Source organism: Arvicanthis niloticus, chromosome 6 (genome assembly GCF_011762505.2).
Source record: "Arvicanthis niloticus isolate mArvNil1 chromosome 6, mArvNil1.pat.X, whole genome shotgun sequence".
In the NCBI taxonomy this organism is placed as follows: Eukaryota; Metazoa; Chordata; class Mammalia; order Rodentia; family Muridae; genus Arvicanthis; species Arvicanthis niloticus.
In genome coordinates, this window is record NC_047663.1 from 45,353,974 (window position 1) to 45,376,897 (window position 22,924).

Here is a 22,924-nt window from a genome sequence, read left to right on the forward strand (position 1 = left end):
GTCAAAGCTGGCTGGGTCTGAAGGGGAAAAGGCAAGCAAGGGTGATTTTATAACCAGGCCATTTAAAGAGATCAGAGCTCTTATAAATGGAGTTAGTCACAAAGGCCAGTCTCCACCTCCAGTGCCCAAATCGCCAAATCTGACAGTATTTAAACACTCTTAAATCTCTGCCCCCACCATATAGGAGCTCACATAGCCTAATCTGGCCTCGGATTCTCTGTAGTCAAGGCCAGATTTGAACTTCTGATCTCTTGCATCTTGTGTCTATCTCCTAGGAATGTGCCACTGTGCCCTACTTAGCTCTCTGTATTATTTTACACTTATTTGTTTTGTGGGAAAAGAAGGATAGGAGGGAGTGCTCATGCCAGAGCACACCAGAGGACAGCCTGTGGGGATCCGTCCACACGTTTTCTCATATCCATCTCTACCATGCGGCTTTGGAACATTTTACCTTCTTCTCTGGCTGCTTTATATCCATTAAACACTAACTGCCTTCTCCCCTCCCCCAGCCTCTGGCAACCACCATTCTCCTCTCTGCATTTGACTACTTATTATAATGCCTTCAGGGTTCATTCATGTCCCATTTGTCTTTTCCTTACTTTCCTTTTGAGAGCTCAATAATATTCCACTATTATGGATATACCATATTTTGTTTATCCATTTTTCCATCTGTGGACATTGATATTTGCTCCACCTTTAGACTCTATAGTTTTAAGTGGGAAAAAAAAAAAAAAGACAATGCCTAGTCTTTGGAGCTGGAGATTTCAGAGTCTCCTTTCCTAGCTTCATGTATGCTTTTTACTTCCAGCTGCAAAAAGACAGCAGAGCCCCGTGACCGCAGGTCACAGCTAGGAGCTTGGTGTGGTTAAGCCGGCTCTGATCTTCCAGCCCCTAGGGAGGGAGCAGTCTGGCCCCTTTCCTTTCTTTCCTCAGCTCTCCTGCCCAGCCTCCCTTGGGCAGTTATTGAATGTGGTATCCAGTGACTTGAGACTGTGGGAAGAGTCCTGGGCTGTGGGTCAGAGAAATAATTCCTGGTTCCTTGGCCGCTTGGCCGCTTCGTTTCTCCATCAGTTAAGTGGGAATTATTCTCACTCTTCACTGCGATCTTGTAAGATGCAGGTTATGGAATGTACCTGGAAGAGCAGGTCAGAGCTCTGCATGCACATCCATTCATGTTTTATCTGCATTTGTCTGCTGGGCACCCTGAAGTGACAAGCACTGAGCAGAGATCCCAAGAGAACAGGACTTCTAATGTAGTAAAGAAACCATGAAAGGATTTGCTCCTTCAGCCTACCTTGAAGGGGCTTTGAGGCCAGACAGATCAGAGGTCTGTCTTTCTCCTTCTGTTCATTATTTGGGAGAATGGGGTGAGTTGCTCCATCTGCCCTAGCCTCAGTCTCTTTACCTGTAAATTGGGTTGTGATGAGAGTCCATGAGGCTCTTGGGACAGGGCCTAGAACAAACTTGGGGGATGAGGAGGGCCTTTTGTTCTAAGCTGGCAGGCTCAGCTCCCCATTCCAGGAATTCTGGGTATACCTTGTCAAGAAGTCCCCTCCTAAGGCTGCTACTTGCAAGTGTCCTTTGTGTTTGAGCTGGGGTGCCACATCAGGATCTGTTGTCCTGAGGTGATAGAGTTAGAACAGCTGTGGTGAAGGATCTGAGGTGGCCCTGCCCCACACACAGCAGCTGGACTCTTCTAGATCTGCTCTCAGCTGGCTCAGGGCACCTTGTGACGAGCCCTGAAACAAGGGACCTTTGTCAGCTACAGGAGAGCTGCTTCTGGTCTCAATTACTGTGCAGAGTGAGAGAGCTTGGGGGGAGTCTAGGTCAGGAGCCTGCTGGAGCAAGAGTGAAGGCTTCCCCCACCAGCCTCCTACCCTCCAGCGTTCCCACTTAATTCTCTCAATGGTCCTGTGGGCCAGTTCTTGTCCTGGTAGCCTGGTTCTGGGACATTGACCAAGGTGACCTATAGTCTTTCTCTGAATAGATGACAAGGCTGTTAAATGGAACTCCTTGACTCTTTGTCCTGTTTGTCCACTGGGCCTTGTTTATTAACTCAGTGACCACAGTCAGGTCCCTGTTCCCTGGTAGAGGGCATGTTTTTAACTAATGGAAGTTGGTGGGGGGTTGGGAGGATTGGCCAGTCACACACACACACACACACACACACTTCTTTGTTTGTTTGTTTTTGCTTTTTAGTTTTTCCAGGCAGGGTTTCTCTGTGTAGCCTTGGCCATCTGAGAACTCCCTCTGTAGACCAGGCTGGCCTGGAACTCACAGAGATCCACCTGCCTGCCTCTACCTCCGAGTGTTGGGATTAAAGGCGCACCACCACCACTGCCTGGCCCTTTCTTTCCTTTTTATCTCCAAGCCTCATCCTGGTAAACATCACAGCCTCTGGCTGTTCCCTGCTCTAGAACACAGGGGTGGCCTCTCTGAAAGATAGACTCCCCTTACCTCCAGCCTGTGCCAGATATGGTTGTCCAGAGGTTGGTGTCTATGAACGTCTGCCCCAAGTTCATGTTTTGTGGCCCTTGCAGTCAGCTGCTCTCAGCGCTGCCCCAGGTGGGGTGCTTTTCTTTGCCATGGTCACCACTACTTGACACATGTCCTAGAGTCACATGGGGGAGAGGAGGCTATGGAACAGGTGTGGTTTTGCTCATTGCCTCAGACCCCATCTCCTCCGGTGGTCTAGGGGACTGGGACCATTGTCCTGCCAGGGGTTCATTCTGCTTCAGCTGTTGCAGATTCTTTCCCAGTGTATTTGTTGTCACTTTTTCTTGTTTATCCAGGGTTTTTATTTTGTTTCGGTTTGTTTATTTGTTTGAGATAGGGTTTTTCTGTGTAACAGCCCTAGCTGTCCTGGGACTCCATTTGTAGACCAGGCTAGCCTTGAACTCACAGAGATTTCTCTGCCTCTGCCTCTGCCTCTGCCTCTGCCTCTGCCTCTGCCTCTGCCTCTGCCTCTGCCTCTGCCTCTGCCTCTGCCTCTGCCTCTGCCTCTGCCTCTGCCTCTGCCTCTGCCTCTGCCTCTGCCTCTGCCTCTGCCTCTGCCTCTGCCTCTGCCTCTGCCTCTGCCTCTGCCTCTCTGCCTCTGCCTCTGCCCCTCTGCCCCTCTGCCCCTCTGCCCCTCTGCCCCTCTGCCCCTCTGCCCCTCTGCCCCTCTGCCCCTCTGCCCCTCTGCCCCTCTGCCCCTCTGCCCCTCTGCCCCTCTGCCCCTCTGCCCCTCTGCCCCTCTGCCCCTCTGCCCCTCTGCCCCTCTGCCCCTCTGCCCCTCTGCCCCTCTGCCCCTCTGCCCCTCTGCCTCTGCCTCTGCCTCTGCCAAGATTAAAAGCGTGTGCTACCATACCACACTTGGCTACTGTCACTCAAGGCTGGTCCTGATGCCAAGCATGGAGAGTAAGCAGAGGCACATTTGTCTTGGGGCACCGGAAGACCTGTGAGAATGCAAGCATCAGCTGAGCTGCCTCTATTGCCCAGGTGTTCCTGATTTGGGGAACCTGGACCCTACCAGTGTATCCTGGAGACAGGAAAGACAAGATGCATTTGACAGGAAGTAGGTGGAAGCCCCCTTCCTCCCTGTTCCTCTGTATTTGGGAATTCCATCTTGGCATGCAGGCTTGATGCCTCTCCTCTATCCCACGCTGAAGGTAGGAGACACACTGGGAAGCCAATCCAGAAAGCATCTTGCTACCTGCTCCCTTTAGGCCCTGAGAATACCCTCACAAACTCTGAGAAGGATGCTATCCTCTCAGCTCTGGCTTCCAGGCCCTGAGGCTCAGAGGCAGAAGACAGGTTTGGTGCCAGCAGCCTTGGATAACTCCCACAGCATGTCTTCTCAATCCTGGATGAACATGAAGAGCCTGCCCTTCAAGGGGTGGGGGTTGCTGCTTTGCTTTCCTAGAAATCAAAGTAGCTGCTCTGATGCCTACTTTAATTTGTTCCAAAAGCTTTAAGAAAAAGACTCATATAAATTCCACGGAATTCTCTCGAGTAATAGCTGGGGCTGCCTCTGAGTGCCAATACCAGGTATCCATAGAGTGGGATCTGCTGCCTTCCCAGTAGTAATGAGGGTGTGGATACTGTACTTGCTCTTGGGCTAGTCCTCATGCTGGGAAATTTAATACCTGGTTGCATGCCTGCACCACATGCAGTCTGCCGTACCTTGAGTTAATTGCTGAGCTGCAGTAGCTTCAGGGCAGACCCCAGAGTGACTTGAGTGTCCACAATGGCCTAGAAAACACCAGTCTGAATGAATGGATGGGATAAGTGTTGGCTCACTGGAAGACCCTGGGAGGTAAGAGGCACTTACAGTTTTCTCAAAGTGAAGCTAAGAGTTGAGTTCTGAATCAAATATTCTACTTAAGAATAAAAGCCCCTCGTCTGGGCAGGGCATGGTGGTGCCGACCTGTTATCCCAGTGCTCAGGAGACCGTAGCAAACAGATCTCTGTGACTTCAAGGCCAGTCTGGTTTACATAGTGAGTCCCAGGCTAGCCAGAGCTACAGAGTGAGATTCTGTGTCCCAAAAGAAGGGGAATTAAAGTTCCCAATCTCTGAAATTCTCCACCTCCCCTACCCTGAGGGGACTGAGGGCCAGTAGCTGCTGTCAAAGGAAACTGCATTTTTCCTGAGAACTGTTGTCTCTGCTCAGCTTTGGACCATTGTCGAGAGCCCAGTATGTTATCTGTCCTGAGCAGGTTGTGATAAGGTTTTAGGGTCCCCGTGGGGAGAGGAGCGATAAGTCCTCTCCACTCAGGAATCGTATACAGGATTGAATGTGAGATAGTCAGTTTCACGAGAGGGGAGAGAGTACACCAGAGACAGAGGTTTGATATTTAATTGCTCTTTAATAATGCACAGCAAACAATATAGTATCACCAATGCCAAAGCTATTGTAACAAGGAGGTATTGCCACATTTCCTATGCATTGACTCTATCAATGTCAGTATACAAATAATAAGTTGGTAATTACCAAAGAAGTAAACATAGCAGTGAGTACATTATTATTTGTGAGTTATATGACCTGAGTCCTTATGACTGTAGTTTCCAGCAGCTCACGTCCAGAGAGTGCTTGATCACGAAGATAGGAGCGTTGGTCTCTCGGCTGCTGCTTTGATGATCGGGTGCAGCGGAGTGCTCGGTCTCTCAGCTTGATGATCGGGTGCGGAGTGCTCAGTCTCTCGGCTACAGAGGAGACCTGGACGGAGGATCACACTAGCCAGTCATGGCTACCAGTGTGATGAAGTGCTCCGGCCAAGGGCTTCTTTTTTATGCTTGAATTAGGGTTAATTCTGACGTACGGCAGATAACCAGATGTGTCTGGCTATCTGTGGGGCTATGATTTCATTACAGCTGGTTATCACACTTATTCAAAACAACTTATTTTTCAAAACAATTTTTAATTATAAAAACAACTTCTGGTTATCACAGCACTTTAAAACAACTTCACTTCAAACTTGTTTTCTTTCCTATTACAAATATGGAGTCATCTCTGTTAAGGGCCTGTCCCTTACAACCATAGACACTGGAAGGGAGACCTGGGGCCTCTGGATCAGCCTGTGGAGCTTGGGAAGTTGCAGCAGGGATAAGCATGGCCCTGAGATGGGTGAGGACTAGAGGACAGAGCCATGGGTTCCCTGTCTGGTCTCAGCCAGACTCACCACTATGCTTACTTTTTTATTTGATTGGGAGGTAGGGGGACTGAAGCACAAAATTTCATTTGATGCCTGGAGGCAGCTCAGCAGTTAGGAGCTCTTACTACTCTTGCCGAGGATCCGGGTTCAGTTCCCAACACCCATGTGGTAACTCACAACTGTCTGTAACTCTAGTTCTAGGATATCCTCTACTATAGTGTGGCCTGGGAGGCCCCATGTGTCCAAAGCACACCTCTGGAGTCCTCTACCACTGACAAGGAGCAGGCAAGTGGCCTGGGGGGAAGGGGGGGGACTTGTCTTTGCATGCTTCTGGCTGCTGCCTGTGTCCTGTCCTGGAGTCAGGATGGAGTAAGTGGGTATGTAGGGATAAAGTAAGTGGTTTTCCCACCCTGTCCCTGGGTGGATTTAGTTCTGAATGATCCAAATGTTCCCAAAGGCTCAAGCGGATTTTCCACCCTTTCCACGGCCAAATGTGCCGTGAGAAACACAAGGGATTGCCAGGAACATGCTGTCCATCCAGTCTTTCTACAGCACATAAGCTCTTAGGCTATTTCAGCCTCTCCTGTCCACCAACAGCCACTGGGAACCCTGGGAACAGCCACCTGAGGTGGTAAGGCAGAGTGAAGAGGGCCTGCATGGGAATCAGTGTTTTGGATCATCCACAAACCAGGAACCAGTACAGGCTTCTGAGGAGACGGCAGGAGGGCAGGCCACCTTGGGTGGGCTGGGTAGGTTTTTCATCTTAACTACAGTGTGTATTTAAACTTGGGCCCATCCTGGTACCTGCTCCCAACCCCTTTACCCTGGACATCTATAATTACCCATACCAGCTTAGGAACAAAGAGTTGAGCTGAAACTGCTACAACCCCTTACATGGATGTTTATCAGGCATAAGAAGGGCTCTTGAGGACCTTTGGAGCCTGGGAGGGGAGCAGACTCCCTACAGAGCTCTGATTGCGTCTATTGTGTCAGGGCAGGGGGTATTCATTGGGGAGGGGGCAGGTTGCTGTTAGGCTGATTTCTGCTTTGAGCTCTAAGAAGGCCGCCCAGCAGGTAGTTGGCATCTATTCAGTGGTGAGTGAGTGAGTAAATGAGCCAAAAGGTAGCTTCTTAGCTTAGCTCTGTTACTGGCTCCTGTTGATTTTGAGCTAGGAGTTCCCATTGCTGGGCCTAGCGAAGGCCTGAACAGAGAAGATACTGAGGACTTACTATCAGTATGTGTGTTTAACTAGGATGGTGTCTTAGTTAGGGTTACTTATCGCTGTGATAAAACACCATGACCAAAAACAATTTGGGAAGCAGAGGGTTTATTTGGCATACACTTTCAAATCACTGTTCATCATTAAAGGAAGTCAGGACAGGAACTCACACAGGGCAGGAACTTGGAGGCAGGAGCTGGTACAGAGACCATGGAGGGTGCTGCTTTCTGGCTTGCTCATCATGGCTTGCTCAGCTATAGAGCCCAGGACCTCCAGCCCAGGGATGTACTACCCTTAATAGGCTGGGCCCCGCCCCATCAATCACTAATTAAGAAAATGCTCTACAGGTTTGCCTGTAGCTGGATCTTATGGAGGTATTTTCCCAATTGAGGTTCCCTCTCCTCAAGTGACTTTAGCTTGTATCAAGTTGACATAAAGCCATCCAGCACAGATGGATACCTATCAAGATAAAAGCACACAGGAATGTAGGGCCAGCAAAACATGTTGAGAGGCCAGGACCCTCTCCTGGTCCCCCCTGTTTTCCCTTATGATATGCCTTGTCACACCCCCCACACACACACTGGCATGGCCTCTTCATAGACCTGGTCTCTGTGGCCCCAGTGCTTGTCTTCAGTCCTCTTCTGTACAGTAATCTCAGCCTGTCTCGCCTCCATCAGCATCTGCCTTCCAGTTCCTTTGGTCCTCTGCCATGCTGCTCTCTTCTGAGATTCAGAGGCTCCCTCCCCCCTCCCCCACTTGTTCCCCCCAGGCTCCTGTGTTCTACCTAGGATTCTCAGAGTAGTCTACTTGGGGGAGCTCACCCACACACACACACTCTTGAGTAGGGGAAGCTGGCATCTGATCTATAAGACAAAGGCAAGGATTGGAGTCAGGGCTGAGGGGAGATGAAAGTTGTTCTGAGAAAGCAGGTTACTGTAGAGAGGCAGCCTCCACATTCTGAGGTTCTGAGAAAGAACCATCCTCCTGTGTTCATGGGGGACGCGGGAGCTTGCCTGAAGCTATCCTTGGCATATAACTCTTGGCAGGGTAATGCTGTGGGAGACCCTGCGTCTCTGTGGGAGTCCCAGCCAGTGTTTCAGGCTGGGCATTATCCCCGTTGACTTCTTTTCCCTCAGAAATGCCACTGCCGACCACTTAACCCAGTTGTGCCTCAGTCACATCTGTGCTGATTAGAGGGGTCTCCCTCTCTACATATAGCCAGGGACCTACCCACCTTCCCCCCCCCCCCCCCCCCCGGGACAGCTACTCTTTGCTTTGGCCAAGAGCCAAGGGAAGGAATGAGGGAGAATGTGACTGTCCACCAGAGATGTTTTTAATTCCAAAGGCAGTGACATCTGGTCATTTGTGAGGGCCTTACCACCCAGGCTCTGTTTATCCAGACACAGGGGCCCTGTGTGTCCTCAGAGGCGGCTTGGCCAGGTGTGGCTGAATGGATAGGGAGGGCACAGCAGGAGGGGATGTGATTACTTCCTGGGTGGCCAGGCTGGTGTGAGCCTTGCCTAGCTAGAGCAGAGATGAGGACCACCTGATTGTCTGCAGAGACCACACTGTTCAGACTACTGCTTTTGAGGAACTTGCTGGGACATCATTTTGCAAAGCTCTTCCTCTACCCTGCTGCTAGGCCACAGGTTTCAGGAAGGCAAATCTGTGCTGTTCCCCGGAGGAAGGCTCCAGTCCTTGAGGAGGAAAGGAAAGCTGAATGTCTGGGGAAGAGCTTCCCAACTCAATCATCCATCTGCTAAGCACGTTGATCACCATGGAGACCAGCTGGCCAATGCTCATCCAATCTGAGCTTGCTTTACCCAGACAAGTGTTGAGCCTGGGGTTCTTTAGACAGACAAGTGTAGGACTTTGGGAACAGGATTTATCCTGCCCTCTTTCTCCCACACACCAGTGGTGGGGAGCAGTACACTGTTCCCCAGACTGCACTCTGTGTCATGTGACCCAGCTAGAGGAAAGAGAACCTTAGGAAGTCAGTGTTAGCTGTTCTGAAGTTAACCAGCCAGCACCAGATACCAGCTGTGTGTCTGCATCGGGTGAATGAGGTGAGCAGTTCGGTTGGTGCCTTCTCAGCTAGTTACACAACCAGCCATTGTACCTTGGAGAAGGGATGCTGAACAAAGCAGGGACCTGTGGGAGGGATGGAATGACTTTACCCGTGCTTATAGTGCCTCAGCTCCACAAAGCATCCCTCATTCCCTCCAGCTAAAATTGATCTTTCTCTCCACTTGTATGACATCTCATCCTCACTGTCCTGGTAGTATAACCCTGGGTTTCTTGAAAACGGAGAGAGGACACTTCTGTCCTCATATGCTACATAGTAGGTCCACAAAGGCTCTTCTGCTTCTTTATCTACAGTTAAGTTCCATTTCCTCCCTGCCTACTCTAGGCTGGCAGTTTGTCAACACTGGCTTTTGGTTCATCTGATTCCTCAGCCCCTACTCTAGGGTCAGGCACTTAACCAGTCCCTCCTCATGGCTCCAAGTATCATTCCTTCTAAGTGAGGAGGGCAGAGGCCCTGCACTAACCTCAGTCTTCTCTAGTGACTCCGTTTCCCCAGATGTGAAGTGGGAGCCTTTGTTCTTCATATGGTTAGAGGGACGTTTTTTAGTCCATACAGAGAGAAGAGAGGGTCAGTGTGGTGCTGACCACTCAGAATAGCAGTCTTTATCTTCTTAGTTCTTGGCTGGCCCTGCAGTGAAACTGTTCCTTTCCCAGAAAGGTACCAGAGGCAGAAACAGAAAACGTCAAGGACTGTCACTGGTTGAGACCCAGCAGGGGTATTCAGAGGGCCAGGACTGATTGCTATACCCAAGTCCTTCACTTTCCCCTGAATCCTGAGAACTGTCCACACTTGGCCAGGCAGTGACTGTGACTGACCCACAGGGGCTGTGAAGGGCTCTCACTGCCCCTTCTGAGCTGCAGCTGTGTGACCTCAGGCCAGAAAGCTACTTCTCTGTGAGCTCCGGTTCTCCCAACTCTGAAATGGAAAAATGACCTGCATTTTTCAGTAAGTGCAGTATCGAAAGCCCTGCGCGGGGTACTTGGCTCATGGTTGGCACTGTGCAGACCTGGTTTGCTTCCTATATATGCCCAGCTTTGCAGTGGTGGGATGTCCAGGATAACTGGGTTGCATATACCCTAGCCATGTAGGTTTTTTGCATTCTAGCTTTTCTCTTGTCTCTAAGTATCACACTCTTTAAGTTGCATGGTTAGCTTGAGAAAGGATTCACTTCTCATTCTTCAGTTACAACAAGAGCTTGCTGGGCATGATGCCACACACCGTTTAGGGAGGCCAAAGCAGGTAGATCTCTGAGTTTGAGGCCAGCATGGTCTACATAGCCAGTGCTACATTAAGAGACCATGCTGGCCTCAAACTCAGAGATCTACCTGCTCAGACATAAACAAAGAACAACAACAAACCCCAAGCACTTACGAGTTTTCTTCCAAGGTACTGCGGTTGCTCCTGTGCTGTTGGACACCCTCTGCCCCTTATAGCAAAAGTCTTTGTTGGTGAGGTGTCCAGGGCTACAGCTGCAAACAGCAGTGGGGGAGCACCTCCATGTTAGTGGGGGAGCACCTCCATGTCAGACATCCTTGACCAGAGTCACATTTGCTTTCACAAAGTCCTTGGTGAGCATCACATGGGGCAGCCAGAGATGCTGCCTCTTTATTCTGTACATTTGTCATAGGAAACTTGTGAGCATAAACAAGTGGCTGGCCCTGCCACCAAGTTGGGACTGAGGAACATGCCTTAGGGTAGGAATTGAGTGGGTCGGAAAGTGGAACTCCAAAGCAGGCCTTTGCAAAGGAGATGGGCAGCTCTTCATGGCCAGATGCAGCTTTTACCCAAAACAGTGGCCCCTGAAGTTGCCACCGGCTTGGCCTCAAGCCTCCTTGATACTACCCAAGTGCCAGGAACAGCCTGGTGGTGAAGGAGTTAAAAGTAATGTTTAGCTTCCTGACAAACTTTATTTAGTAGAGACTAGAAAGAGAGATAGAGGGTGGGTGAGGAGAAGCCCCAGCTTGCCAAGAGTTAAACACCGGGCCTGCATGGTTTTGGAGGGGGCAGCTCCAGAGCCCTTTTTGAGTCACTTCCTTAAGTGGGGCGGTAATGTGCGCACTGCCTGCAGCCGCCTGTGGTGCTCTCCCAGTTCACGCTATGTGTCCCAGGATCTGCAGCTCACAGGAGAAGGCTGCAGGCTGCCTGCCGGAAGGCACCGGGCCCTAGTGGTGCCTCAGACTCTGCTGCTTCCCGGCTGCAGTCTCCAGGGAGGGGGAAGGAGGAGAAGGAGGAAGACGCAGAGGGAGGGGAGGAGAAACCGGAGGCCCACACCCGCTGCTTTGGGACTGCTCCACTAACAGTCCGGCTAAGCACTTGGGCACAGACAGCAGCTCTCTCCAGAGCTGTGCGCCTCTCCGCCTTTCTGCCTGGATCTGGTTCGGCAGGCTGGCCGCTGGCATGACGGACATCCTGCCTCAGCCGGACTGCAGCCTGAAAGCAGTGTGTGAATCGCTGGAGCACTGCTGCCTGGATCAGTTGGAGGAGCCAGGGAGCAAGCGAATGCCCAATACTGGCGCCAGACTCTGGGGCCGAGTGCGCAGTAAGCTGCTTCGCCACAAGGTGCTAGCAGGGGCAGGTTGGGTGGTGGAGGATTAGAGTGGCTGCGGGAGGTCTAGGGCTTCTGGGGACTCTGTCTACCTCTACATTACTGCTCCAGCTGGATCCCAGAAGTCCCAAGACAGAGGGTGGAATATGGTTATGCTTTAAGTGGCTTGAACTTAGTGATGAATGCTAGTGGCAGCCCCCACCCTAACCCTGGATGCCTTTTCTGCATCTGTCCCTGGCTTAGCAGAAAGAGGTTTGTCTCCTGTGCAAGTGGACTCTGCTTGGCTTCCTTCTGAATATAAACTGGCAGAAATAGACGTAGATAGGCAGCCTCACTGGATCTCATTGTCCACCCAACAGCCCAGCACAGGCTACCCCAGCCATCTTTTGTGGATATCAGTTCTCTATCCCTTTGCTGAGGAGCTCCTCAACATGGTCTACCATATAAGCTTTATTTGTGCAAGCTGAAAGGATCGTTGCCACCTGGGAGGAAGAACTGGTAGCAGAGAGGGAATAACGTGCTAAGTCTGGGGGCTGTAGACTGCTTCTTCAGGGACCACCCAGACAACTACTGGACTAATGCCAACTGGGCATCCAACAACTCACACAGCATGCCAGGGGGTTCCTGACCAAGCTATGCCAGGGCAAGCTGCCTGCAGCCCCAGACCTGAGTTGGGATCAAAGTCTGAGATTAAAGCTGACTGTCCTACATCTGGGAAGGCTGCCTTGGAGCTGCTTTAGGTCCTGGCATCAGGCAGCCAAGGAAAAGCCAGACCCAGTGCTTAACACACAGTAAGTGCTTGATAATGCCACAGATCAGATCAACTGCCTGAGTTGTTACAGGGTGCTGATCCTGGCTGACATGGAGTCTGTGACAAGTCTCCCTGAAGCTCAGAGGAAGACCCTTGGCCAAGATCTGTGCCAGCCAGCACATGCTAATAGGGGTAGGGTACTCTTGGGCCCATTGGCTCCTGTTTGGTTTGATCTTTGGCTAGTGAGGCATAGTTGACCCTGTAGAGGTGACATCAGTCCTGGAAAGTGCTGGGTAGGGAAGCAACTTGAACTATCCTGCTTGGGCCCCTGTGTCACCTTCAGTCTCCCTGGGGACCAAGCAGGCAGAACCCTACTGGCCCTGGCACTTACCAGAGCCCCTCTATGCTGAGGCAGCTATTTGTTGCAGGCAGCTTGGAGCCATCCCCATCCCCTCTCCTGGGTCTTGCTGAGGCCAGCAGACACCAGCCCAGAACACATCATTCCCAAACCTCAAGGTTGGCAAGAAACTGCCATAGCAGGTTCCTGACCTAAAACTAGCCAGAGTTGTACAGCCTACCTGCCACCCTGGGTACCAGGCAGGTAGGGTTAAAATTCTAAACCTTGAAACCCACACTTTAGTTCTCCTTTCATTTGTGGCTGGCAAAACAGAGCCTCTTTAGGAACTCATTGGCTGGCTTGACTTTCAGTGGTATCTAACAGTTTCTGCTTCTCATGTGATCTCTGGCTGAGGGTAGCGGGCCAGCCAGGTGCTGGACTGCTGAGCGTGTTGGCATCAATGCAACTGCAGTGGCTGTGGTGCAGGGCTGTGCTCTGTAGTTGGTGATTCAGTCCCCTAGCACATGCTGTGTGATAAAGTGTGTTCGTGTCATGGACCCTGCAGGTGACAGAGGGACATCACCCTCCTGGGCCTGCCTCACTGCATAGGCCAGAAAGTGGGGGCGAGGCCTGTTCTTCCCTTCCTCCTGCAGCCTACTTATTTCAAAGCGGCTATGGGTGCTGAGATTAGGTAGGACTTTAGGTGTGGTGAGGGACATGTTCTGCCCAGTCTGGCAGGAGGGACCACCTTATTAGCTCGATAACTGTACCTTAAGGATTTGATGTCATGAATGCCGGGATACCTGTGGCCTTCCTGTTGCCCTCTAACCAAAGCCATTAAAAGGCAGAAGAGGGGTGACTCATCTGGGACCTCACACTGGGGCTGAAGAGTGTTCTCTAGAAAGGTCCTGGTATTAAAATGGAGCTTTTGAAATGGTGTGAAACCTGTTTGCTGGAGGAACAGAGGCGGAGGTGCAGGGCTGGAATAGGTTACTTTTGTCCCTGCGATCAGTTCTGAGCCTGAAGCCTCATTCTAGGCCCTGGCTTGGCAGTTGGTTTGTTGTGCAAGCATTTAGCAGGGGACACACGTGGCATTTGGCTTTGTGGGTTCTGCCAGGGTGTGCAGTATTTAACTTGCATTTCAATTTGCCTTCTTCTCTCCCCCACCCCCACCCCTTCTCCAATCATATTCAAGTAGAGTAAGCTGGGGGGGGGGGGTGAGTTACCCTTCTTCCTATCCTGCCTGGGTCTAAATTCTTTGTTTGAACCTGTGAGGGGAAGGGAATTGAAGGAAGAATTCCATTCCTAATCCTGGAACAGCCGAAGTTTTTAATAGGGCCCCTTGTGGGAATCATAGAGGCGAAGTAAGAGGCCCAAAGCAAGGCCAGGCCAGAGACATTTGTCTAGTGAGGAAATCAAGACTCTTACTGTTTCTCTGCACCCCAAGACAAAGATGCGTCTCATTCAGACCAGGCCAGATGCTGTCCAGAAGTGGAGATTCAGGCCGAACGAAGAAACAAGGGAGCTAGGGAAAGCTTCTGGGCCTTTATCTTTGCCTCAAAGAATGGTTGTGTGGGCCTGAGAAGTCCGGGCTTTCAAAGAGCTTCTCTTGACAAGACGGAGGCTGATGTTGCTAAATGTACCTGCCCTGTGGTGGCCATTACCTCACCCTGCTTGCATAAAGGGTCAGAGGTGGTACCTGAGAAAGGATGAGATGTGGGGTGCCTTGAGGTCACTTGTCTGGGGGCCCTTAGAGCCTAGGAGGACAATAGAAGAGGGTTCCATTGTCACCTTGATTGGTCTTGCAGAGCAGCTCCTCACCCCCTCTGGAGGGTCATTTAGCTCGACAGATATTTCCAACAGAGGTTTGCATACAATATGTACATCCCAACACATTTACTTGGCCATTTACCGACTGTTCCTGCCATTGAGGGCTTGGGTACTGGGTATAAGATACACATGTGTCCTGGGCTCATTGATTTATTATGGCTCTGAACATCAAAAAAGACCTTAATGCTGTGTGTGGTGGCACAAGCCTATAATTCTAGTTTTCAAGGCTGAGACAGCAAGACCACCACATGTTTGAATCTAGCCTGAGCTACATAATAAGCTACATAGTAAGACCCTTTCTGAGAAAGGAGAAAAGATAGTAGAAGCTTCTGCACTAGAAATGCCCTGGCTGTGGCTGTCTGATGCTCTACCCTGCTGCCATCTTCCCTGAGTCCTTATTAGCAAAGGGAAGAAACTTGCATTGTATGCCTCCACCATTCATGGACCCAAACACATCCCTGTAGCATTCCTTCACAGTAGACAAAAGAACAAGAGCACTCCCCCCAAGGACTAGAGACTCCTGCCACAACCCTCCTTCTAGACCTCTGTGGACAGGACCATGGTCACACCAGCAGGTAGGAAGGAGGGTTTTTGTATTCACACAGCGCTGCACTTGCACCTCCGGGAGAAACCCTGACTTCTGGGACCATGTGAATAATCTTTCAACTCCACTTCTCCCATCTTTCCACTGAGCTGCCTCCCCAAAGCAGGAGTCCTTGACTCTGCATATTTGATGTTATGTAGCCCCACCCAGGTGTAGAGTCACCCTGTATACAATATGCTGTTTCACAGGATCCATGCACCCAAAGGTGGGAGTCCTTGTTCAGGGGAACTTGTCAGATTTTTGGTACCTGGGATATCTTAGCTCTGGGAACTGTATGACATAAGTGCCTGGCCACTATGGTTCCCTCCAACATCTCTGATCCCATACACAGGTTGACCAGTTGGCCTGGTTGGGCTTAGTGCCCTACATTTAGATGGCCTTGGACCAGAGATTGCTGAGCCTGCCAACCTAACTGATTCCTCAAAGGCCAGAACTGGCACCCAGGGCTGTAGTAGCATCCAGGATAGTGATGCCCCATACTCAGGAGGTCAGAGCTATGGAGGGCTTTAAGAAGGATCTCAGAAACATCTATAGGTGCTGTCTGGGGGTGTTGCCACATTGTTGGTAAAGGGCACTCTTGTGCAAGGATTCAGCCCTCTGCCAAGTACTCCCTCTGCTGAGTTGGCAAGGGACTATTTGTCTTCCTTTCTTCTGTCACAGCATGCTGGGGACAGGAAAGAGGCAGTTTTGTTCTGTCAACTACCTAGTGGACACACAATCGCAGCCCCCTGCTCCTGGGACCTGCCCAATGCTCAGAAGAAAGCCACTGCCCGTCTTTGGATTCTAGGATCTTTAAACCATCTGTTTTGTCCTTGGACCCACCGGAGTGCCATAAGACCTGTTCCTGGGCTTCTGCAGGGGGTTGGTTGGGAGGGGCCCTGGCTTAACTTGAAACATGCCCTGAGACAGAACCTAGAAGCGTCTCTATCCTGGACAGTGACCCTTACTACAGTCGGCGTATCAAATACATACAGCCGGTGCAGTGTCACCAACAGTGCCCATTCCTATCAGGTGCTTGAGTGTTGTGTCTGCCCTCCAGGAAGCCTCCTGGGAGTACCCCAGACTCGTGACACAGGTTTCTAGAGAAGAAAGGGCTCTAGGCTGGTAGGAGCTGAGGGACTTCATTTGTTCAGTCCTGGAAAGACGATTTAACTTGCTGTAAGACCTTGAATAAACCTCTGCTGTACCTCCTATGTTCTGGGCCAAGGGATATGGAGGGGCCCAGGCAGGGAGGCCTGATCTAAAAAAGTCAGTCAATAAGTAGGGTCATTCTAGGCTGGGTGATTTATAAAGAAAAGAAAATGGGGTAATATATTAAAGAGGAATGGTTGGAAGGCTTGGCTGGAGGTTTTATGGGGGGGGGGGGGGGGGCTTAAGACAGGGTTTCTGTGTAACAGCCCTGGCAGTCCTGAGACTCGCTTTGTAGACCAGTCTGGCTTCAAACTCAAGAGATCTACCTAACTCTGCCTCCCAAGTGCTGGGATTAAAGGCATGAACCACTACTCCCAGCTAGATAATTTAAATGATGAACTTTCATGAGTTTGACCACAAAAGATCTGGGCACAGTGAAGTCCAGACAAGGCGCCTAGTGAGAGAAGCTCTAGGAGAGGTATGTTCAAAAGCAGAAGGCCATGCAGAGTGGAGAGGACAAAGTTGAAGGCATAAGTACTTGTCAGCATCAAGAAAGAAGCCACTAGAGCCTTAGAGCAGTTTAATTGTGTCGATGTGTCTTGAGCATGACCTGGGTACCGGGCATCAGTCTGTGAGCTGATTGCTTGTGTTATCCATGCCATTTTATATACAAGGGAATGGAGGCTTAGAGAATGACCCAGGTGATGTTATACGCTTCTTAGCAGAGGAGCTAGTTCTTAAATCTAAACAGCTTGGCCCCTATATATAGGCTCTCACTCTACCAGCTGCCTTATGTGGCCTCTAAGGAGGAAACCCAACACTTGTTCAGGCCCCGAGGCTGTTTCTCAGAAGTCCAGTTGTCAGGGTTGTGTGGTCAGTGGATAGCCTAGATAGGAACTTGTGGAGGCACAAGGTTTCTACCCAGCTGCCTTGTGGATAGGGTGTGCCGCCTGGCCCAGTATGCTGTGTCTCAAAGAATACAGGGATGCTGTTGATAACGTGTGGACATGAGACTCAGAACAGATGTGAGGCTTGGGGGTGAGTCTGCTTGGAGCTACACAGTAAATTGCCAGTGTCCCCATTTTCACTAGCAGTGGGATCTGTACCTAGAAAGTCTTCCTGGCCAGGGTGGGAGGTAAAGTCAGTTTCAGAAAAGGATTTTATAATTCTTATCAAACCATTGCAAGTCAAGGCCTTTGAGCCCATGGTGGTCTTCCAGACCCTTCACATTCCAACAGCAGCCAGCATGGAAGGATCCTGTAGTGCCTACTGCCTCAGGCAGCTGATGTCTGCCTCTGTTGCTTTGGCCTTGACCATCTCCAGACCAGGCTGTTGCCCCTGTTCTTGCTGCCCCGCTGACCCCAGCATGGCCCTGGGCAAGGGCAGAGTAAAATACTTGCTTTTCACTCGCAGCTTGGCCCTATGGTAAAATCCTCAGGCTGGCTGTGAGTAGGGAAGGCCTTGGCAGAGCTGCAGGGCTGGGGAAGAGATGAAGGCCAGAGGCAGTCCAGTCTTGATTTTGTTTGTCTCTCCTTAAAGTTCAGCCATGCCCAGCCAGAGCCCAGGAGTGTGGTCTACACAGCCATGCCCAGCCAGAGCCCAGGAGTGTGGTCTACACAGAATAGGTTGAGGCCCTGGATGGAGTGCTAGAAAAGGCAGGTTGCTGAGGGACTAAGAAGCTAACCTGGCTTCAATAAAAGCCTCATTCAGAGCTGCTAAACCCCTTCCATATGTGGGCCTTGGGAACTTGAGAGTTCTTGAGAGGGGGAGGGGAAGGGAGCAGAGGCAAAGGGGCCTCACCCGGGTGTCTTAGAATAGGGAGTCAGCCTAGCCCATCTGTGGCTGGTTTGGGAGGAGAGGGGCAAACTGCGGCCACAGAGCACCTTCAGGGCAGCCTGGCTGGCCCTGCTGTACCTGTTCCAGGGGCAGAGGGCTAGAAAGTCAGAACTGGCTGGGCTTTACAGTGAGGCTGCCAGGCCACTGGAAAGATGAGGTGACAATTTCCTGAGCCTGACCCTAGTCTTTTCTGACCCAGTTGCTGAGCTGGAAGGCAGGATGGAGATCTGTTCCTCTGCCCTTCCCTGAGCTCAGCAGCCACGTTGACAGAATCTTAAGTGCCCTGCTGCAGGAAGGCGAGGCAGTCTCTTGGCAGATCTCTTTCAGACTGCCTGCCCTGCTGTGCCTCTCACGCCTGTGGTATGTCCCAATGACAGGCTGGCTTACTTTCCCAGAGGATCCAGCCCTAAGCCCGTGACTACTTGGGAAGACAAGGTAAAGCAGCCCAAGACCACCACTATGGCCCTTGGTATCAGACTCATAGGAATCATACCTACAGCACACATGGTACCTAACTGGGTCAAGAAGCTCCAGAAACATCCAGACTCCAGGCTCCCTTTTGTTTGGTACCTGACAGCAGTCTGTTGTATTGAGGCTCTTGAGTCATGTGATGCTCCTGTGCTGCCTCTTAGCACAGCAGCTTTAGCATGCTGGATTTACTGCCCTTATTAAAGAACATTTCACTTTTATAAATCTCTAAAACAAGCTGTAGACTTTGAGGAGAGTCTGTTCCTTTCCAGAAAAGGGCAATGGTGGGTCTCGGTCTCAGCAGGCCAAAGGCAGAGTAGACTAGGAATGGTAGGCTGGTAGGAGCCATGGCAGGGGCAGAAGGTCAGGGGCTTGTGCAGGGGGCTGAGCTCCTCACAACCTCTGCTCTCCAGTGCTGGGGCAATGGTAGAGGGGGGTATCCTAAGAAAGGGGGTTTACTTTCAGAGGTGGGGGCCTGGAGCCCTGCTGAACATTGTCATGGGGGTATGCGTCATCCACTGAGCCACTGGTTATGTTCCAGGGCACTGCCTGCTGAAGACTGCTCTTACCTCTGTCTCTCTCTCCCCTGAGACCAGAGGTAGCTGGTTTTGATTTTCTGTTTGTCCCCAGCTGCTCCTAGGCAGGCCTCTTAGTGAAGATTAAACAGTCCACATGAGGGTTTGTCCAGAAGCTGAAGCAACAGCAGTCGTCGTTCCCAGAACTCTGAAGGGCTAGCTGTCTGGTAGAGGACATGTGTCATAGTAGAATGTGGCCCAGCAGTCAGGAGGACGCAGGCTTGAAAATGGCTTTGTCAGCTGAGATAGAATAGAAAGAGACGCCAGTGACAAGAGTAGTCCACACTTGCTTAGTGTCACCTAAATGCAAGGCACAGGGAAGTGGCAGAGAAGTGATGGGTTACCTGCCTGGGCTGGTGAAAGCTGGGCCTGGGGAGGAAGGACTTCCACACCTAAGAATGTTCCCAAAACTCACACTGAGTGTCCCTCTCTGTGCTTGGAGCCTTCCCCTTATATGACCATGTTGGTGCTTCCTGTCCTAAATATGGGGTCACTTTGGTCTAAAAGAGTGACGGCTAACGGGGATTCTAGCAGAGCTCTTTGTTATGTGGCTCATAGCGTGGTGCACTCTTGGACAGTAATCCGAAGGCCTCCACTTTTTTTAGGGAGAGGGCAGAATACATGTCCACGATGGGCCTAAAGCTAAACATAGAAGGCTGATTTGCTGTTTGTCAGTGTTTGACCACTGCTTAATAACTCCCTCTAAGGTGTTTTGGGACCTGTTTCTCTCTTCCCTGAGCCCCACCCTGGAGGAGCCTCACTGAAGGTATGTTACCTGTGGTTCTTCCCCATCCAGCCCTTCACAAGCCCCATCTGCCCTTCTCCTTCAGATGGTCTGATACCTTTCACTCAATGCCTGTTCCCAAGACCCACAGATAGCACCTGTCTTCTGGGAGGTTGTCCCCTCTTGACTGACATCCCAGAGGCTGGCTCCTGCACCCTGAGCACTAATCTAATCAGGAAATAGCAGAGTCCACAGTTCCCAGGGGTTATAAATAGTCACAGCAACTCAGGCAGCATCGTTTCTCTGGAAAATGTGCCATGTCCCTCTTGGCTCCCCACCCTCCCTTCTCTGTATTTAAATGACATCCTGAAATAGACTTGGTTTCTCAAGGCTGCTGGCCTCCTGGGAATCTGAGCATCATCGTCAGGGCACTGAGAAGCTGGGCAGGTCTTTTTAAGTGGATACTAGGGGCACCTGTGGCAGGAACCAAAGACATGGCAGTGTTGGGAACCCACAGAAAACAAGAAGAGCATCTTACCCATAGCTGTCCTGAGAAAGGCTGGAGCATGTGAACACACAGCAAGGGGCACCCAGCAGGTGGTAGACAGGGTGGACCATAGAGGGTACTGAGACCTGTGGTTCTCTATGAGGTCTTTCTGGAAGAGGGAGCTAGAATGAAACCTAGCACTAGCAGTGGCTCTACCTGTTTTAAAAGCTCCCAGGGAAACAGACTTATGGGTAGAAAATAGAGCAAACAGTAAGTTTGTGTTAGAAGCAGCCAGACAGACTCCACACCAAGAAACCTGGTGTCTCTTTTCTGAGTGAATCACAGGCCAGCAACCACCACTCTAAAGCGCAGGTGCCAGGTTAGATGCATTACATAGTATCCTACGGATTTAGTAAAGAGAGTAAGTCCGGGAGATGTGACTACACCCAGTGCACATTCCCTAGGTCTGGGCACTGCACAGATTCCTTGCACTGTTTAAGTCTCTGTGTCCTCATCTTTAGAATGGGGAGAGCTACGAAGGCTTAAATAACACTGGTGGATTATGTTGATTAACTGAGATGTGTATACAAAGGGTTTGTCAAAGTGTCAGACTTAAACAGAATGCTCAAACTGTCAGGCAGCCCCGTGAGTAAGCCAAGGCTTGTCAGTAATCCACCCAAAATCAGGAGATAGAACAGGAGACTCAGGCCAGTCTGACTACTAATCCCTAACATTTCCAAACCAGGCTCTGTTCAGATGACACTCCAGGAGTCGGGAACCACTGGGTCTCTCAAGAAGAAGTGCGAGGTTATAGGGTGCTAAGATAGGGATGTAAGGTGAGTCTGGCTAGGTGTAAGGACTATGAAACAGACTGAGGCTTCGCTGGTACCTAGAAAGACTTACTTTTGAAAGGATTGGTCATAAGCTAGGCATGATTATGTACATCTGAAATCCCAGCACTCAGAGGCTGAGGCAGGAGGATTGAGAGTTCCAGGGTGACAGAGTGGCATAGACCCTATCTAAAAAATCTCCAAAACCGGGATGTATCTGTTTCAGTCGGCTGAGGAAGGGCACTTGAGATCCCTCTATTGTGTGGGTCACCTCTGCGTGGGCACCTTGGAGGCAGTCAGGGAGGAAGAACCAGAGCAGACAGAGGCCCTGTCTCTAAGACTGAGCAGTCTAGATGCAGTTAAGGACCTGTGAACAGGCAGGCTGTGCTGTAGGTCAGGATTTGGGGACAAATGTGGAGAGAGAAGGGAGGTTCAGAAAACAAAGTTGGGGCTTCTGTCAAGATGAAGTAGAATCCTCAGCCTCAAGCCTTCTGAATGAGAGGGCCTAGGCAGCAGTCACACTGGTGGCTGTCTTTGTTGGAGGCCATCCTGTAGGCAGGGGCTCTGCCCAGGGAAGATGTGTGTATGTGCTTGGTTCTCCCTATGCTACATTTTCTTTATATTCTCAATTCCATTCCTCCTCTGTGACAAGGAAGTGACTGCTGAACACAGGGTTTGAGTCTCTGTAGACTGGATGCAGGCCCAGAGCCAGCCAGGTATAACCCCAGACCCCATCAGATGTGACAGGCACAGGAAACACCTGGGCTCACCCACATGCAGCTTTTTTTCTGTGAGGACAGTAGTCTGGTTAGAGGCACATGTGTCCCTGAAGGTTCAGAGACTTGCTGAGGATCAAGGTGGCAAGGGAGAGTTGAATCGGCTCTGATCAAGGAGAGGGGCACCTTCTGTGAGACACTGTGCCTGTCACTCTGTGCTGGCTCCTGACCACCACATTGTCAGATGGGCCTTGTCACTTCAAAAGATGAGCTCACTCTTGTGTTTAAGTGGATGATGGTGGGTGTTGAATCACTATGGTAATTAGATTCCACTGCATATACTTAAAGAATGATGTCACCACTTTACAATGTCAATATTTACATTATTCTAGAAATGATCTTTACAGCTACTTAAACTTGCCATAGAAATGTTGAGATGTTGACTTTAAAATGTGCTGGGGTTGGGGGTTGGCTGGGGTACATCGGTGATGTGGGCACAGCATGTTTTGAGTGTCTCATTCTTCTGTCTAGTAGGTGCCAAGGGCTAGAGGCCCTCAAGGAAATCAGGAAGCTCTGGTGTGCCCCTCCCCCTTCTCCAAGTGTGTGCTGTGCATGGTGCTTACTTGTGTGCAGTTGTTGTGTCTGTAAAATTAGGGGACAAGGCTCATCTGACTATGTGGTAGTCAGCAGCCAGCACAGTATGAGGGACACAGTCTCACTGGAGGTGTCCCTCCTCTTTAGGGAACCAGGAATCCTTCCCTAGGGAATGGGAGCTGTGGCTGAAGCTACTTTTTAACAGGTTGATTTCAGGATGAGCATCTAGGCCTCTGCCTTTCTGATTTTTTACCTTTCTTGTAAGTGATTGCTGACCCACAGGAAAAGCTGGCCTCTGACTCTCTCTCTCTCTCTCTCTCTCTCTCTCTCTCTCTCTCTCTCTCTCTCTTTCTGCAGCTGGATCCACAGACAGTAGAAAGCAAGAACTGGCATACAGATGTGATTGAAATGAATGGGGTAAGGACATCTGAACCACATGCCATTCCTCCTGCCATCTTCCCCTGGGTGCTAGGCTGCCTGTGCCTCCCTCAGACCAGTGTTCTCTCTTTGGCCACATCCTTCCCCATCCCAGCCGCAGGTGCGCATGGAGCCCTGC

The 22,924-nt window shown here is 50.7% G+C and overlaps 1 protein-coding gene across 6 annotated transcripts in view; it reads left to right on the top strand.

The window, feature by feature from the left end:
• The window catches only part of Abr (ABR activator of RhoGEF and GTPase), a 198,132-nt gene that overhangs the window by 166,745 nt on the left and 8,463 nt on the right, over window positions 1-22,924 (top strand). For 5 of the 6 annotated variants that reach the window (XM_034504804.2, XM_076936284.1, XM_034504805.1 and 2 more), the window contains one exon: window positions 22,726-22,785. In XM_034504804.2, coding sequence (XP_034360695.2) covers window positions 22,726-22,785 — 60 coding nt within the window. Of the gene's footprint in view, window positions 1-11,063; window positions 11,500-22,725; window positions 22,786-22,924 lie in introns of those variants that run through there. The other variant, XM_034504808.2, reaches the window with a different exon arrangement.